The sequence below is a fragment of the Plecotus auritus genome (assembly GCF_963455305.1).
Source record: "Plecotus auritus genome assembly, chromosome: 7".
NCBI classification, from domain to species: domain Eukaryota; kingdom Metazoa; phylum Chordata; class Mammalia; order Chiroptera; family Vespertilionidae; genus Plecotus; species Plecotus auritus.
Window position 1 is genome coordinate 54748735 of NC_137774.1, and position 18038 is coordinate 54766772.

An 18038-nucleotide genomic window follows, 5' to 3' on the forward strand; every position below is an offset into this window, starting at 1 on the left:
CCTTATGTGGCCCATCCAACCTTATGGGGGCCTGGGGTTGGGGTTCCCCAAGGAGTGGGGGCACAGAGGTCTACAAAGAGAGGTAAAGATATGTCTCTGCTGGAAGTTCTGTCCATAGGCAGTGAGTCAGGGGCACAGCTAGGCCTCCAGCTCCTGCTTCCTCCCTCAGATTTGTTTTCCAGCCACTCAGCAGCCATGGAGGATTGGCTGCCAGGTGCACCTTTTATTTGTACAGAAATGACCAAGGGTCATGAATCCAAGCTGAGCGCCAGTACGGGGGCACCCAAGGAGGACATGTGAGAGGTTGAGAAGTGGAGCAGATCTGAACATCAGACCCATCAAACTAAAGGCAAAGTCCAGTTTATCCAGGCCACTGGTTTGGGGCTTCCCTGCCACAGGTGGGAGTCAGGGCCAGGGCCTGCAGTGTACTTGGCAGGAGGCCCATGGGGCAGCCTTTGAGGGTTCCTCCTGCGTTCTGACTCAAGATTGCGTGTCTTGACGCCATCCCAACTCTGGATAGGTCTTGGGTTCCTGGGGACTTGGGTCATTCCTCCTCCTACATTTTGGTCTCCCCTAAGGTTCTGGTCCTTACAGAGGTCATTAGCACAGAGAGGCCCGGTAACTCCCCTGGGGCCACAGAGCAAGCCTCCTGGCAGAATGAGTTGCAGGGCTGGAGGCTGGGTCAGAGCAGCGTGATCTCACTGGGGGGCAGTGTGAGCTGCTTCTCCCGGGCACTGAGCAGGTTCTCCACGTGCACAGCCACCACTCGACACAGTTCCAGGCCCTGCAGGAGAGACCAGAGTCCGCGGCCATCCAGCACTTCCACAGCTCTCACCGTGGGGTAAGAAGTGGATGGGAGGCTGTCTCCCCAACTCCCCCAGGGCCCTGGGAGGAGCATGATAAGCTGGAAGGAGGGATGCTGGGCTATAGGCTGGAAGGGGTAAGCAAGCAGGAGACCAAGAGCATCTGCCAGCTTTATTTCATGTGAACCGGGTGACCTAGGGCCAATTACTACACCTCTCTGAGCCACAGTGGCCTCATGTATGATCTCCGTTTACCAGGGTCTGCCTCATGGAACTGTGGTAAGGATTCCATGTGTACATTCTTTAGATTTAAAAAAGTATTAGTCCAGCCAATAAATGGCAAGTTTCTAACTGTATTGCCACTGTTACCACCTGGCACTCACAGCCCAGAATAAGCTATGTCTCAGCCTCAGGGCTCCAAGGGGAAGGAGGAAGACGGGCAGCAGGGACCTGTGGAAAATCCATCTGTGAGTACGGTTCTCAACCACAGGCAGTTGGAATCCCCCGGGGAATGCCCTGAGGGCCAGCAGAAGCTGCTCCAGAAAGAGGGTAGAAATAATGAGGGCAATACTTACTGAGTGGCAGGCATCGTCCTGAGTCCTGTGTCCTACCCCTGCTAGTCCCCAGTGTCCCTATGAGGCACACACTCTGAGGTCCCATTCCACAGGTGAGGAAACTGAGGCCAGAGCTATGAAGTCACTTACCCAGACCTCACAGCTGGTGGGTGGTGGGGACTTGAACCCAGGTGGGAGGAGGCCAACACTCTGAACTGCTTTTTTGCTGAGATTAGCTGTGCCTGTCCCACCCTGGGGGCCACCTCAGCTAATTTGATCTAAGTGAGTACACAATGGGGTCTCCTCCCAGCCAGTTCTCCTACCTACATGCTGCAGGGCTCCAGGCCTCACTGGGATCATTGCCCCCTGACAGGTGTGGAAACAGGCTCAGTAAGAAGCAGGGTAGCTTGAGATACCCTCACACAGTCTGTCAGAGGTGGACAGGAGAGGGGCCTGGGTCTGTTGGCTGAATCATGCTGTACTCAGACATCACTACCTCTTGGAAGCCTTCCCTGATGACCTCCCAGATAGCTCAAGGACACCCTCTCAGCACTGATTGCCATGTATTATTGGAGAAATTCTTTGATATCTGTTTCCCCCATGAGGGCTCTGCGAGAGCCAGTGCTGAGGGGTTTCAGTCACTTCAGTGTCCCTGCAGCCAGTGCAGAGCCTGCGACCTAGGGATGCTCAGTGGTTATGTGTTGAATGAATGTGTCCCCGGTACACATACATGCAAGAGGCAGAAGTGGACAAGCCAAAAAAGGTCTCTACCAGTTCATCCAGCCACGGCTAAGCATCTGCTGTGCTGGCACTGTGTTGTGGATATAGTGCTAGACACACTGCCCTTTGTGCTGACAGTCCAGTTGGGGGGACAGACAGAACACATAAACAAATAACTAAATGGTTTGCAAGCCATAGTGCAGGCTACCAAGACAGAAAGAGATGATTATCAGGAAGGAGGGTCAGGGAAGCCTTCTAGGAGGAGGTGATGTTTGTACTGAAACCAAAATAAAGGGAGGGAGGGAGCCCTGTGATTAACAGGCGAAGCGGGGGCAAGCATTCTAGGTAGAGGGACAGTGAGTACAAAGGGTCTGGGCAGGAAGGGGAGGGCAATCTTGTCATCAGGGAGCAGGGAGAGGCCAGGATAGCTGGGGTGAGGGTTGACAGCAGAGGGTCACGGAGAAAATGAGAGGAGGGGTCTGGGAGGGGAAGGGCTCCTAGGTTGGGGGCTTCAGTGCCTGGGAGGGTTGGGAGGGAAAGTGGAGAGACCTGCTGATCTCCAAGGGAGATGCTGAGTGGGTCATGCAGGAGACAAAAATATGGGGGCTCTCACAGCAAATGGTTTGGGGAGCCTCACTGCTACAGGGGGTACTGGTGCGGGGGGAGGCCCAAACTCAGCAACATTCAGAGGCAGTCCGGGAGGAGGCACCAGGAAAGGAGCCCAAGAAAGAGTGGGTGGTCGGCAGGTATAAGGAAGGAGGTTCACTGGCGGGAGCTGAGAGAAGAGGGTTCTGGGAAGCAGACTGGGCCAGAGGGTAAGGCCAGAATTGGGGTGACCTTGGCAGAAACAAATGGGATACAGTAGGAAGCAAACTGGGGAGCCTTGTCCGGAATTGCAGGCTCTTCAAAGGCCACAAAGAGCCAAAGGGGCTCTGTTCTAGGTGGTTAGAGTCAGGGCTGGGGCAGTGGGAGACCCTCTCTCTTGCCCTGGGAAATCAGCTCCTTCAAGGTGGGCCCCGGTATGGGCATTGTCCTGGGCCCAGATCTTGAGGAGGGATGTGGCAGGCTGTCAAAGGCAGATGTGTGGATCTCAGCCCCCATTCTGCCCCATCTGTGAGCCTCAATCCTCTTTCAATGGGGTGAAAACTCTGGTTTTGCGCCCCCCCCCCCCCCCAGGGGGCTGTGATACTTGGACAGGAGCCCAGAGGTCAGCCATGCATTTCAAGGAGTTGCTGCAAATAAGAAACAGGCAGGTGGGCCTGTGTCCCTGTATATCACATGGGGATCCCACTATCCCTCCTTAATCCCAGTGCCCACATCCACCTTCCAAGCCCAGCTTCTGTGTCAGTGCCCTTTCACCGACCTTCTAGTGCCCTTAGAGGAAAGCCCCAACTCTCAGCTTGGCACTCACGGACCTCCAAGACCTCTCCTGTCCTGGCTGTCTCCCAGTTCCCTAGCAAACTCCTCTCAATTCTGCAAACAACCTGGGCTCTTTCCCAACATCTCATCACCAGGGGTTGGGATGGGTATTAAGACCTCTCTGGGAGACCACTGTAAAGGCTGCAGTTCTGTGCAGTGTTGTGTTAGTTCTGTCACCTGCACTGGGCTGGATGTTCCCTATGGCCTGGCCAGAACACGAGAGGAGGGGACAGGAATGGGTCCCTTTGGAGCTGGATGCAGGGGAGAGCCTGGTGAGTGAAATAAGGGAGTGAGGGTGAGTGACAAGGTCTGGGTGCTGGGGGAGGGCCCACCTGCTCCAGCTGCAGCTGCATGGTGCACTGGGCTGCCACATCCCCCAGCACGATCTCCACGTAGGGGTAGCTAGAGCTGGCTGTGGGCCGCTGGGTCCACGTCGACTGGATCTCCTTCAGGGGGAACTTCACCATCAGCTCCTTGGGGCAGGAGGCAGACAGGCCTATGGGTGGAACAGTCTCACCCACCTTTATCCCTCCCCCGCAGACCTGATCAACAGGAGGTGGGACACCCCGTTCGAGTACCAGTTCCCCAGTGACTTGCTGTGTGACCTGCAGCAAGTCATCACTTTACCTCTCTGGACCTCACCTGTAAAAGTGGTTCAACAATGCTAATGCATACCTCTGCAGTGTGCCAGGCACTCTTCCAAGTGCTTGGGATCCAGGGGTGATATCCTTGTGTCTGCTGGGTGCCCTGACCTTAACATCAAGCCTGCTTCTTAACACCTGCACCCCTTTGGAGCTTTCTAGCTCCAGGGGCACTCAGAGCATGTGCGGGAAAGCCAGAGCTATGAGCATGAATGCCTCCATTAATGACAGATGGGGACGTGGTGGGTAGGCGCCCTGGCTCCCTTGGCCCCAGGCCAGAGGGCATCCTCTGTGGGGTGTGTTCCATGCCGTCTTCCGGAGAGCCCGCTGGACTCATGCCACTTGCATGGCGGCAACTTGCTTGCTAACCTACACTTCCCACGAAGTGAGGCTGGCTGTCCCTTCCTGATCTCACTTCCTCACTCCAGTGTTTCCTAGAATCACCTCCAGATAAACCACCTGCCCTGTCCTCATGTGGAGGTCCACTTCTGGAAGAACTAAAAAAGGGGCAACATGTCCTATTTGTTATGGACTTAATCGTGTCCCCCCAAATCCATATGTTGAAGCCCTAACACCCCATACCTCAGAATATGGTTGTATTTGGAGACTGGGCCTTTAAAGAGGTGATTAAGTTAAATTGCAGCCATTAGAGGGGGCCCTAACTCAATCTGACAGTGTCCTCATGCGATGAGGAAATTTGGACAAAACAAAGACACCAGGAACACACATGCAGAGAACAGGTCACATGCGGACACCAGAGAAGACGGCCACCTATAAGCCAAGGAGAGGAGAGGGGCCTCAGGAAACCAACCCTGCCGGCACCTGGGTCTTGGACTTCCAGCCTCCAAAACTGAGAGACAATTACAGTTCATTTCTATTGCTGAAGCCCTAGTCTGTGGCAGCCTAAGCTGACTAAGACATTGTTTGAGTGTTTAGCGCAGCCGTGGGCAAACTACGGCCCGCGGGCCGGATCCGGCTGTTCTATCCGGTTCTCTTGCTCTCCCCTCTGCTCCTTCACTTTGAATTTATATTAGTTTACACAAACACTCCATCCATGCTTTTGTTCCGGCCCTCCGGTCCAGTTTAAGAACCCATTGTGGCCCTCGAGTCAAAAAGTTTGCCCACCCCTGGTTTAGCGTGTGTTTTACTGTCACAGCTTCACGGGGTGGGTTCTATTATCTCTGTGTTCCAGACGAGGAAATGAGGCTTAGTGAGGTGTGGGGACTACCCCAGGTCACACAGGTGTAAGTGGTGGAGCTGGGCTCAGTCCCTCTGAGGGGTGGGCTCCGAGGAGAGGGGTGAGCAGCGGAGCAGGCTGAGGCCACTCACGTGGGTCTTAGTGCTGAGGAAGTTGAGGCCATTCTGGTTGACGGCAAGGATGCTGGGGGCCGGCACAGCAAGGTTGCTGCAGCTCTGGATGAAGAAGAAGGAGGAGCCAAACATGGGTGAGGCGCTGAGGAGGCCTGGGACAGGAGAGAGACAGTCAGAATGAGGGGCTCATCGGCGGCACACGGCCTTCAACTGCATGTTGCCCACAGCCCTCATCCTCCCCATTGCAGCCAGCACAGGGGTGTTCCCTCTGAGCCTCCTGTCTCGCACCGTCCTGCCCTCCCCCTGCTTGCAGCTCCTAGCCCTGGCAGCCCGCTCTCTCTGCCAAGAGCCACCCAAGGTGGTGCCTGGGTGAAAGTTTTAGAAAGGTGTTCTCTCCGGGCAGCTCAGCTTGACTCACACTGAAAATGCCTTTGTGCAAAGAACAAGGTGCCTTCATCTCCACCCTCCAAACTCCTCCTCAGCAAAGCCCCCAGGACAATCTCCCCCAGCCCTGGACTCTTACCCAGAAACTGGGCACGGGCCTGGTGGGGGCTGAGCGCTTGTGTCTGCTGCCGGTGCTGACTGACCAGGCTGAGCCAGGCGGAGCCGGCCGTGGAGTGGTAGAGCTGAGCTGGGATGTACTGCTGGACCTCCCGTCTGCATGGGGAGGGAAGGTGGTCCTGAGCACCTGTCTCCTGTGATCCCCACTGCAGGCTTATGCAGAGCGATGTGCTCCTTGCTCCTCCCTGGCAGACTAACCGCTGGGGAGTGTAGAGGGGTTGGGATGGGTATTAAGTGCTCACACGGTGCCCTGGCACACAGCAGGTGCTCAATAACTGCTGGCCAGCACCACTAGACTTCCTGTTTGAAGATGAGGGAATTGAGGCTCTGAAAAGTTCACTGACTAGCTCAAGGTCACACAACAACCAAGTGAGTCTGAGTGGGGGGCTGAGACTTGAATCCAGGGTGGGTTCATACTTTGTAGTGCCTACCCCCAAGGAGAAACCCAAGCCAGAGGAGTAAGCACAAGGTGGTGGCTGGTGTGGAAATACCAGAACCACAAAGCCACCACCAGTACTAGTCAGAGTATGGGGTAGAGGAAAGCTGCAAGACCCCCATCTCCACTCCAGCCCCTTCTCTCTAACATACTGGCTTCCTCAGGGCAACGCCCGGGCCTCTCCGGGCATCTGGAAAATACCAACAGCAGTTCCAGCCAGTCCCAGTACCCTGAGCTGCAGGCTGGAAAAAGTTTGGGAGAAAATCATGGGCATCCCCTTCCCCAGGAGACCCCCTTTTTTGCAGTGCTGGGGTAGTTGCCTGGCACCTGGACCTGGCCTCCCCCAGGGTTGCATCCTTGTTCCATCCCCCCGCCCCCCCCCCCACACACACACTTAAGCTTCAGTAAGCCATGTGACCACTCTGGGCCTCAGTTGCCTCATCTGTATAAGGGGAAAATAAAGTAGATACAGAGTGCTTTGCAGAAAGTAAGAACTCAATGATTCTTTCTACCCAGGATTAGATTATAGTATACTTTTATGTGCTTCCCTGCTTTTGGCTTAAAACCATAACATAAAAGAGCTTTACGTATTGAGCCCTTACTGAATTACGGCACCAGGATACTCAGTGTAGATACATTATCTTACCATTATTCACGCAGGGATTTTCAAAGTGGGGCCGAGGCTCTGGGAGGGGGCGGTCAAGGACACTTCCATGTTAACACTAAGCCGTTATTTGGTTTTTCCCCTCTCGCTTTCTAACAAGTACAGGGGAGTCTGCCAGAGGCTACATGGCATGTGAGACCAGAGCAGACTGGCTGCAGAAGCAGGCATGAGAATGCAGGTGTCTTCTGTTCAGCCACACGGTGAAGAAATTCACAGCCCCAGCCACTGTGGCTTAGTGGGCTCAAGTGGCGCCCCGAACGCCAAAAGGTAGTGGGTTTGATTCCCAGTCAGAGCATGTTTTGGGAGGCAACCCATAGTTTATCTCTTAAAGGATCAGTGGTCGGCAAACGGTGGCTTGTGAGCCACATGCGGCTCTTTGGCCCCTTGAGTGTGGCTCTTCCACAAAATACCACGGCCCAGGCAAGTCTATTTTGAAGAAGTGGTGTTAGAAGAAGTTTAAGTTTAAAAAATTTGGCTCTCCAAAGAAATTTCAATCATTGTACTGTTGATATTTGGCTCTGTTGACTAATGAGTTTGCCGACCACTGTCTTAGATCACTGTTTCTCTCTCTCCCTGCCCCTTGTTTTAAAATAAATAAAATAAAATAGATTTACAAAATGTAAAAGCAGTGCCACTCTTAAATTTTTTTGAAAATACATTTTTATGTTGTTTATATTAACATGTAATGTTAATTTATATTATCTATATATAAAAGCCCAAGCGACCGGCTGACTGGACAGCTGGTAGCTATGACATGCACTGATCACCAGGGGCAGACGCTCAATGCAGGAGCAGAAAACACAGTGGCATGGGCCTGGTAGGGGCTGAGCGCTTGTGTCTGCTGCTGGTGCTGACATGCAGTTGAAGGCCGTGTGCCCCTCCTCCCTCCCCTCTGAGATTCATCAGTCTGTTCCATGTTTCCATGGCTGTACGTTGAGCGTCTGCCCCCTGGTGGTCAGTGCACATCATAGCTACCGGTTGAACAGTTGAACAGTTGCTTAGGCCTTTATATAGAGAGATGTAATATATTATCCTTGTTTTTAAATTAATTTATCAATATTTTAAATTGTTCCTTAGTTTTAATTTTGAATATGGTAAATATATATTAATAGATACAGCCCACATAAACAAAAGCTCTTTGGGGTCCTATTCCTGAGACCAAGTCTGAGAAGGACTGATTTATCACCCCTGTGAGAACATAGCACCCAGGAAGGCCTTGCTGTCGGATGCAATGCCCTGGTGAACATTTCTGCATGGCCACGTGTATTCCCCGGATGACGGGGCTGTGCGTCCTGAAAGCCTTCTTATCATTAAATTTACTTTGAGCTGTTAATACCAGCTGGAAGCAACCTGTTGTGGGAGGAGGAGGGCCCCAGCTCTTAGGGTGAGTTGGAGGATGTTAGCCCATAGCCAGGTTAGCCTCTTCCCAGACAGCCTGCTGGTGTGAGTGTGGCGCACAGGGCCTGGGATGTACAACTCTGAGAATGTGGGGGGCTGGCAGGTGGGCAGGTGCTCACATGCTGGGCAGGTAGAAGTGGTCCTTGGCCCGGTGCTGCAGGGAAGCCAGCTTGGACACTTGCTGCAGCTGTTGCTCGTGGGGCTGGCCGGCTGGCATGCTGCTGAAGAGGCCCTTCAGGTAGTCGGGCAGCACCTGCAGGGCAGTAGATGTGCAGGGCGTTCAAGCACGTGGGGCATGGTTGTCCCCACAGTGATGTGGGAAGAGTGTGGGCGTCCACACTGCAGTGTGTGGGTATCTGTTAGGCTGGGGTTACTGAAAATGGAATATGCTTGAGTCACTAAAAACAGATTCATGGGCTGTACCCCCCAGACTCTGATTCACTAGATCTGGGGCTAGACTTAAGGATTTGCATTTTAACAAGTTCCCAAGGAACACTGCTGGCCTATAGTCCATACCTAGACCAGCACTGGACTGGACTGTGTAGGATAGTTGGCAACAGTGACACCATGTGGCCGTAAAAGCCAAGTAACCTTATTTTGTACTTGGAATTGGGGAGAATTTGGCACCAGTTCCACATGAAAAACACACTCTCTGTCCAAGCACTTCCACAAATGTTAGCAGAGGAGGGAGAGCCAGGTTTATAAACCCCAGGACCCTAACTTAGAGGACCAAGATTCCAAAGGGAGTAACACAAAGGTAAAGGCAACACTGGCAGCCACAGCCTCTTTAGGCTTTGAGAGAGGGACAGGCCATGCACTCTGAGGAGGGGAGAAGGGGAAGAGGTGCTGTTTGGGGCAGCCTTGCTGGGGAGGACTTAGAAAAGCAGAGACATGCCCGGCCGGTGTAGCTCAGTGGACGAGGGGTCAGGGTTCGATTCCTGTTCAGGACACATGCCCTGGTTGCAGTCTCAATCCCCCAGTAGTGGGTGTGCAAGAGGCAGCCAATCCATGAGTCTCTCTCATCACTGATGTTAGGTAGTGAGGGTAACGTCACTTGACTGCTCCGAGGAAGCCATGCAGGGAGCAGGGCACCAGAGCTAGAAACGTCAGCGGGGACCACCCGAATCGTGAAGGCCTCAAACGAACGGCCATGGAGTTTGACCTCACAGTCCTGGGGGAGCCAGGAAGGTTCCAGAGCATGAGTGGCCCACACGTGCTGACCTGGTTATAGTGCATGTTCACGTATAGCTCATTCTCAAACTTAAGTGGCTGATCCCAGAGTACACGCCGGAACCAGAGCATGTAGCTGCTATCCACCTGCTCCATCTCTGAGGCCACGTCCAGGATGTAGGTGCAGCGGCTGAGTGGGCATACGTGCTGGCCTGTGGAGAGCCAGAGGCAGCTGGGGGCACGTGTGTGCACATGTGTACGCCTGTGCACAGGCGTACACCCCCAACCTGTCACCCAGGCGAGCATCACCTGGGCAAGCCCCTCCGCTGGGACATGCTATGGACCAGAGTGCCCTGTGTTTGTGGGATGCTGATGACTGCTGACGGGAATGCCTCTCATGCACAGCTATGGCCGCTGGGTCTGGGAAAGTGATCTGGGTCACGCTCAGACACAGCCCAGTCCATTTCCAGAGGAGGTGGGGACAAGGAGAAGCAAAATGAGTGCCTTTCGGCCGAACCTCTTCAGAGGGCACTGCTGGGCTCCTGAGTGGGGGTAGGGAGGACGCAGCCGGGCACCGAGTGGGTCAGAGCCGTGGCGAGGCTGAAGGGAGGCTTCTTTATTTCCTGCACAGATACTTCTGCTCCCCGTCCCACACCGCCCATAAAATTTTACCAAAGAGAGGGCCGTGTCATGATGATAAAGTCCAGACTCTTGAGCCCAGATAGCCTGGGTTCAAAGCCCAAATATGTGACCTTGGGTAAGTCCCTTGACTTCCAAGGCAGGCTGATTACTGGCCCTTTCTCAAAGATACCCATGTCCTAACCCTGGAACCTGTGAATACGTTACCTTCATGGCAAAAGGGACTTTGCAAATGTGATTAAGTTAAAGATCTTGGGGTGGAGACATTATCCTAGGTCATCCAAGTAGACCGAATGTAAGGAGAAACCAAGATGGAGGCATAGGTAAACACCTAAACTGCTGCCTTGCACAACAATTTCAAAACTACAACTAAAAGACAAAACAGACATCATCCAGAACCACAGGAATGCTGGCTGAGTGGAAATTCTACAACTAGAAGGAAAGAGAAAAGCACACTGAGACTCAGAGGAGCTGCAGGAGGCAGAGGTACTGAGGCGCGTGCACGCGCAGAGAGGGCAGGCAACTGAGTAGGCGGCTGGCTTTCTCAAGCGGGAGGGAGACAAAAGCTCCCGACTGCACTGAACTCCAGTTCCGGGTGAGACTCTGGGGACCCAGACTCATACGGGGTGAAACTGGACTGTCAGGAAAGAGAAAAGCACACTGAGACTCAGAGGAGCTGCAGAAGGCAGAGGTACTGAGGCACGCGCACGTGCGGAGAGGGCAGGCAACTGAGTAGGCAGCTGGCTTTCTCAAGCGGGAGGGAGACAAAAGCTCCCAAATGCTCTGAACTCCAGTTCCGGGCGAGACTCTGGGGACCAAGACTCATTCAGGGAGAAACTGGACTGTCTGGCAGCGGGCGGAACTCGAGGGTGGCTTTCTGTCAGAGGTGCTTGCAGCAATTACCACGGGACACTGAGACCCAAGGGGCCTCTTAGGGCAGGGCTGATGGGAAACCAATGCTGTCTGCTCCGCCCTGAGACTCCACCCCATCCAAGCTGAGCACAGAGGCTTTTGCAAGTCTTGTCTCATATGGGTGTCTCTAGCACAGAAGTTCTCCCAGCGTAGACACAGCTGATCCTCACAGCCAACTGGCCTGGAGGTCAATTCCTCCCAGTGATACCAAAAACAATCAAGGCTTAACTACAACAAGACTGTGCACACAGCCCACAAAGGGGTGCACCAAGAGTGTCCACCTCAGGTAATTAGGGAGGCTGAGCCACTTGGCCCTATAGGACATCTAGCACACAAAGTCACTCTATCAACTCAGGGAAGCAGTGAAAATGCAGAGACAAAGAAACAGGTCACAAATGAAAGAAATGGAGGAAAGCAAACGACTAGATATAGAGTTCAAAACCACGGTTATAAGGTTTTTCAAGAATTTTCTAGAAAAGGCCGATAATTTTAGCGAGACCCTCAAGGATATGAAAAAGGACCAACTAGAAATTAAGCATACACTGACTGAAATAAAGAATATTATACAGAGATCTAACAGCAGACTAGAGGATTGCAAGAATCAAGTCAAAGATTTGAAATACAAAGAAGCAAAAAACACTCAACCGGAAAAGCAAAATGCAAAAAGAATCCAAAAATATGAAGACAGTGTAAGGAGCCTCTGGGACAACTTTAAGCGTACCAACATCAGAATTATGGGGGTGCCAGAAGAAGAGAGAAAGCAAGATACTGAAAACCTATTTGAAGAAATAATGACAGAAAACTTCCCCCACCTGGTGAGAGAAATAGACTTACAAGTCCAGGAAGCGCAGAGAACCCCAAACAAAAGGAATCCAAAGAGGACCACACCAAGACACATCATAATTAAAATGCCAAGAGCAAAAGACAAAGAGAGAATATTAAAAGCAGCAAGAGAGCCCTAACCGGTTTGGCTCAGTGGATAGAGCGTCGGCCTGCAGACTTGAGGGTCCCAGGTTCGATTCCGGTCAAGGGCATGTACCTTGGTTGCCAGCACATCCCCAGTAGGGCGTGTGCAGGAGGCAGCTGATTGATATTTCTAACTCTCTACCCCTATCCCTTCCTCTCTGTAAAAAATCAATAAAATATATTAAAAAAAAAAAAGCAGCAAGAGAAAAACAGTTACCTACAAGGGAGCACCCATACAACTTTCAGCTGATTTCTCAACAGAAACTATGCAGGCCAGACGGGAGTGGCAATAATATTCAAAGTGATGAATATCAAGAACCTACAACCAAGATTACTCTACCCAGCAAAGCTATCCTTCAGAATTGAAGAGCAGATAAAGAGCTTCACAGATAAGAAAAAGCTAAAGGAGTTCATCACCACCAAACCAGTATTATATGAAATGCTGAAAGGTATTCTTTAAGAAGAGGAAGAAGAAGGTCAAGATAAAAATTATGAACAACAAATACATATCTATCAACAAGTGAATCTAAAAATCAAGTGAATAAAAAGTCTGATGAACAGAATAAACTGGTGAATATAATAGGGTCAGGGGCATAGAAAGGGAGTGCACTGACAATTCTCGGGGGGAAAGGGGTGGGGGGTGCAGGAAGAGACTGGACAAAAATCGTACACCTATGGATGAGGACAGTGGGGGGGGCGGGTAAGGGCAGAGGGTGGGGTGGGAACCGGGTGGAGGGGAGCTATGGGGGAAAAAAGAGGAACAATTGTAATAATCTGAACAATAAAGATTTATTAAATTAAAAAAAAACAAGTAGACCGAATATAATCTCAAGGATCCTTATAAGAAGGAACGAGAGAGAGAGAGAGAGAGAGAGAGAGAGAGAGAGAGAGAGAGAGAGGAAGATGCTGTCTTGCTGGCTTTGGGGATGGAGGAAGGGCATGAGCCATGGGATGTGGGTAGTCTCAACAAGCTGGAAAAGACAAGAAAAGAGTGTCTCCCCTAGAGGCTCCAGCAGAAACCAGCCCCAGGACTGGTTTCAGGACCTGCAGAGCCATAAAAATATAAGCGCGTGTGGTTTTAAGCCCCCGGTATGTGGTGATTTGTTACAGCAGCAACAAGAGACTACTACACGCTCATGGGCCTCGATTTCCCCATCTATAAATGGAGTTGATAATGGGCTCCATGTATAGGGCTGTTGTGGGGATTGAAGCAGATGGTGGAATTAAATGCTTTGAACTCTGCCTGGGACGTAGTCTGTGTCAGTCACAGGACTGACTGTTACTGCCTTCCCCTCCTGCCATGCCTTGGCTGGACTCCGGGCAAGGGCTGAGGACAGACACATGGTCCAGGGAAGAGGTGGCAGTGGGAGAGCTGGTAGGAGAGGATGTAGCCAGCCAGCTGGCATCTCAGTGGGTAAATAGCAGAGGGCAGGGGTGGGGCCACAGGAGAAGGACCTGTGAGACCCAGGGAGGGCCTCTATGACTATGTTAAGGCATAAGTGGCGGGGAAAATGCTCGCCCTTGTGGTTTCCAGGAGCTGGGGCCGATTAAGGGAAACCTTCCTAGGATGGGGCTCCTTGTGGGCAGGGTCCCTGGGCAGGCCCTGAGGGGCAGCGGGAGGAGTCAGGGGCCTCTCCTCCACGAAGTCCTAGTCTGGTAGGTGAGACAAACGTACACACAGCAGAGCAGAGAGGGACAGACCAAGGGCTGGGGTGCTCGGTGCACAGAATGGTTACTCCACACAGTGGGGGAGGGAGGGTGGTCTAGGGGCTTCTGGGAGAAAGTGGCATCTGGCCTGAACCCTGGAGGCCATGTAGGGCGTGAGCCCAGCATGCTGGGTCCTCTGGCAACTCACCTTGGTTGGTGACAAGAAAGATGACATATTCATCCAAGGCCTCAGGGCGTGTCAAGGCCATCTCAGCACAGATCTCCTTCACCACATCCAGGGCCACCTGCGGGAGGGGCGAGTGAGGTTGCGCCAGTCGCGCCCACCTCTGTCCTCCCAGCCTCCAGCAGCCGGAGAGCAGAGCTGCCAGGGCCCTGCCCAGAGGCAGCCTGGCTCTGAGAACCACCTCACAGGCAGGGAGCACAGCTTCGGTCTGAGAGGCCCAGGCTTGCCACTTGTTCGCAGTGTGATCTGAGCTGGAGGCTCCACCTCCCCAGGCTCAGCCTGCTCTTCTGAGAAGTGTCCTGCCTTGTGGACTATGTGAGAGAGCCTGGGAGGGGCTTAGTACCCTTGGGGGCCACTCTGGAGACTGGGGTGTCCTTCTACCCCACCCCCCCGCCAGCGGCTGTTTGCTGGAAACGCCCCCTCACTTACGGTGCACGTTTTGATTTTGAGATGGCGTTCAAGGCCCCCAGGGAGGAAGAAGAGTTGCCTCTTGGAACTGCGGCCGGCCTGGGACAAGAGAGGGTGAGGAGACAGGACATGCTGGGTAGTGGGATCTGGGCCGACCATCGTCCCCTGCCACAGAAGTCCCTGAGCCAAAGGTTCAGGCAAGCCCTGCAGGAGCACCTGTGCTGGGGCCTGAAGGCTTTCTGAGCCCAGCAGGCCTCTCCACTCGCCCTGACCCCCACCCACACGCTCACCAACAGGGCCCGGAGCTCCATGCTGCTGGGCAGCTCCAGACGGCCGCCAAAGCGCAGGGTTTTCTGCAGGTTCTGCTCACAGGCCTTGGCGATTCCTACAGAGACAGAGCCAAGGCCTTGCCCAGGTCGGCAGTCAGAGGCAGGCTCCTCTAGCCAACAGCCGCCAGCCCACTGGGTTCTCTGCACAGCCAGTGGGACGAGCTTTTACTCTCAGTCCAGAGAGGGGCAGTAATTTGCCCAAGGTCAAAGGCTGGAGTGCTAGTGCCACATTCAAACCCACATCCCATAGGCTCAGGCCTTTTGTTAAGTCCACAGTCCCCTTGGCTACCCTATGAGCTGCTGTCACCTTGAGCTGCTGACGGGGGGCTTGTCCCTAAGAGGCTGGGTGACTATGGGGATGCAGCTGTGCCCTGCCCGGCAGGAGACCCCAGGGCCTGCTTCTGCGTGTCTCTGACTAAGCAGTGCCACACCCTGCTGGGGAGGGCAAGCCCAGGAACCACTCTGAGCCCCCTGGAGCTGGGCCCTCCACCTCAGACCTGGGAGTGTGCATTAATCAAATCTGAGGAGGATTCGGAGGCGGAGATGGAGGTCTCCCAACTCTTTCACTGCTGCTGTGGTGACTGCAGGGCCCTGGCTCTTTCTTAGGGGGACCAGGGAGTTGCGATGGAAACAAGGCTGGAAATGAGGTTGAGGAGTGGCCCCTTTCCTCTACGGTCTAAGGAGGGAAGGCTGAGCCCTTGCCCCCAGCTTTGGGACCACCCCTGCCTGGACCCGCTCAAGACCCTGCTGATTCCCAAAGACCCAAGTTGCAGAGCCTGCCCCAGCAGCCAGGCCTTGCACCCCCTCTCCTCTTCCCCATGCCACTCTGCCCACCTCCAGGCCTTGGCTCCTGCTACTCAGCGCAGGAGAAATCCCCCCCAGAGCCACACCTTCTCTGGGAAGCCCATCGCATCTCCTCTGACATGCCTCCCTCCCACTGACCAGACAGCCCAGCGAGCCAGCCCCTGCGGGGCCTCCATAGCACTGGGGAGGGAGGGAGTCAGCGAACATGGCCCAGGCACCGTGCAGGGCCAGGCTCTCTGGATTTCCCCTCTTGCTGGCTGCCTGGCCAGTACCCACACAGACAGACCCTCGGCCCTGGGCCCCCCTTGTTGTGCCCCTCACCCTGGAAGGGCAGGCCTGGGCTCTGGCTCACATCCTGGAGGAAGTGGACGAGGGGTGGCCGGAGGACCTCCGAGCAGCTGTGATAGGCGGTCACGATGTACAGCAACCTCCAGCCCCGCTGGCAGCTGTCCCTGTGAGGACACATGCAGAGGACCACGTCACGTGGCCACATCAGGACTGCCATGCCCCGAGTCTCTGGGGCAGGGCTGGAGGGCCCCGGTTCTCAGGCAGCTCTGGTTCTGGTGTTCTTCCTGCCTGGGGAGGGCAGGGTGGTAGCCCCAGGGCCAGGCAGGAGGTAGGCTCTGCTTGGAGGCAGGGAGGGAAGGGCCCGAGGCCCCAACATGCACCAGGGAACACCTTCCCTGGGGAGACTCTCCGAGAGGCTTCTGGGCAAAGGTCCATGAGGGGGAGCCCGGCGGGGGGTGGGGGGTCGGGGGGAGGCTGTGGGAAGGCAGTGGCAGGGGAGGCCTGGGTGGGCAGGGACAGGAGCATGAGCTGAATGGCTCTAAAATTCCCAGGAAGGGGGGCAGGGAGACGGGGACAGGACAGTGAGCCAGTGGCAATGAGAGCAGCACATGCTTGGGCACTTGCTGTGTGCTGCTCCTGTGCGAGCCCTGCAGGAGGGTTTCGCCTGTGGGGCCTCTAGTGCCTGGGGAGCACTTGGGCTTCCCTTGCCCACACCACCCTCACTAGGGCTGCGTGCTGTGGCGATGGCAAGAGAGCCAGGTCTGGCCAGATTAGAGCCCAGCTTCCCTCCAGCTGCGGTGATTGCTTTAGGGACAGGAATGTGACCCAGGTCGAGCCCATCACAGCTCTGCACCCCCAGCCTCTGTGGTTGGTTAGGGATAAACGTGTGTGTGACTGTCAGGCCAATGAGACTGGACTGGGGATTTCTGCTGCAGATGAGTGGGTCAGTGCTGCTTTCTCTGGGATTGCTGAGCTGGGCAATGTCTTTCCAGAGCGGCCACCTTGCAAATGGATGGGGTGGTGCTTGAGGACGACATCACCACCGAGGAAGCCGCCAGGACACAGGCAAACCTGCTTCCCAACGACACCTGGAGCTTGCCAGGCCTGAACTCCTTTCCAGGTACCTGGACGCTCTGTTGCTTAAACCAGCTTGAACTGAGTTTCTGGCACCTGCCACCAGTACCTGGATTCACACGTGATTGCTACCATTTTACAGGGAGGGCACGGAAGTGCCAAGAGCAGGAGTGGCTGGTCTCAGACCACACAATTCCAGATCCGCACGCTTTGTCTACTAAGTGAGGAAAGGACTGGGGGGAGAGGCTGGGAGGGGCCAGGCCTGGCAGCAGGAGGTGGGGCTGTGCTCCTGGAGGGACAGGGAGGGGAACGGGCACGCACTGCTCGCTGCTGGCGCGGTCTGTGAGCTGCTTCACCACTTGGCAGTAGCACTCATCCCGCAGGGCCTCCTGCTCAGCGCATAGCTGTAGGACGGCGGCCAGGTCACGCCACATGCAGGCACAGGAGAACAGAGCGGGCGTGTGAGATAGGCCTCTCCAATCCCTCCCCTCCGGCGGATGCACTCCTCCTTGGGCCACACTAGAAGCTGCCCACCCCAAAGTCCTGCAACTCTGGTTGCCGATGGGGAAACCGAGTCACAGAACAGGGGAGAGTGCACAGCAAAGTGGGCGAACTGACCTTCAGGAGGGTGCAGAGCACATCCCGTTCGCGCTGGCCCTTCAGCGGGGCGTCCCCCATGAACCGCATCACGGCTGCAGGGAACACCCCACTCAGCCCCAGACCCGAGCTGCCCGCCCTCAGGGACCCCAGGGAGGCCCCTCTCTGAGAGGCTGTGGCCAGGGGCAGCTGGGGCTTCTCTTTCTTAGAGGACCCGCATGTCTGACTGGGGGCGGGGAGCGTCTGAGGAGCAGAGGCAGGTGATGAGCAGGGGCTGGTAGTGCTGGCCCCCGGCCCAGGGTCAAGCCCACCCCACACCTAGGAACATGTCGGTGGCCATCTTGCTGAGGTTGGCGTCGCTGAGCTCAATGAGGGATTCCTGGAGCGGGCTCTGTCAGGGAGGAGGTGCGTCAGGAAGCGGGGTGGGGGGGAGGGGCAGGTCCGAACAGGGGG

At 54.8% G+C, this 18038-nt stretch overlaps 1 protein-coding gene across 1 annotated transcript in view; it reads right to left on the reverse strand.

Annotated features, from left to right (window-relative positions):
- Positions 1-18038, reverse strand: part of MYO15A (myosin XVA) — a gene marked incomplete at its 5' end in the record, with an annotated part of 60147 nt that continues 42109 nt past the window's right edge. The window contains 13 exons of the mRNA XM_080677396.1: positions 1-784; positions 3829-3969; positions 5467-5600; positions 5972-6105; positions 8627-8760; positions 9729-9889; positions 14050-14146; positions 14515-14592; positions 14784-14878; positions 15948-16078; positions 17310-17392; positions 17607-17680; positions 17904-17976. Coding sequence (XP_080533522.1) covers positions 683-784; positions 3829-3969; positions 5467-5600; positions 5972-6105; positions 8627-8760; positions 9729-9889; positions 14050-14146; positions 14515-14592; positions 14784-14878; positions 15948-16078; positions 17310-17392; positions 17607-17680; positions 17904-17976 — 1437 coding nt within the window. The 3' untranslated portion in view covers positions 1-682. The remainder of the gene's footprint in view (positions 785-3828; positions 3970-5466; positions 5601-5971; positions 6106-8626; positions 8761-9728; positions 9890-14049; positions 14147-14514; positions 14593-14783; positions 14879-15947; positions 16079-17309; positions 17393-17606; positions 17681-17903; positions 17977-18038) is intronic.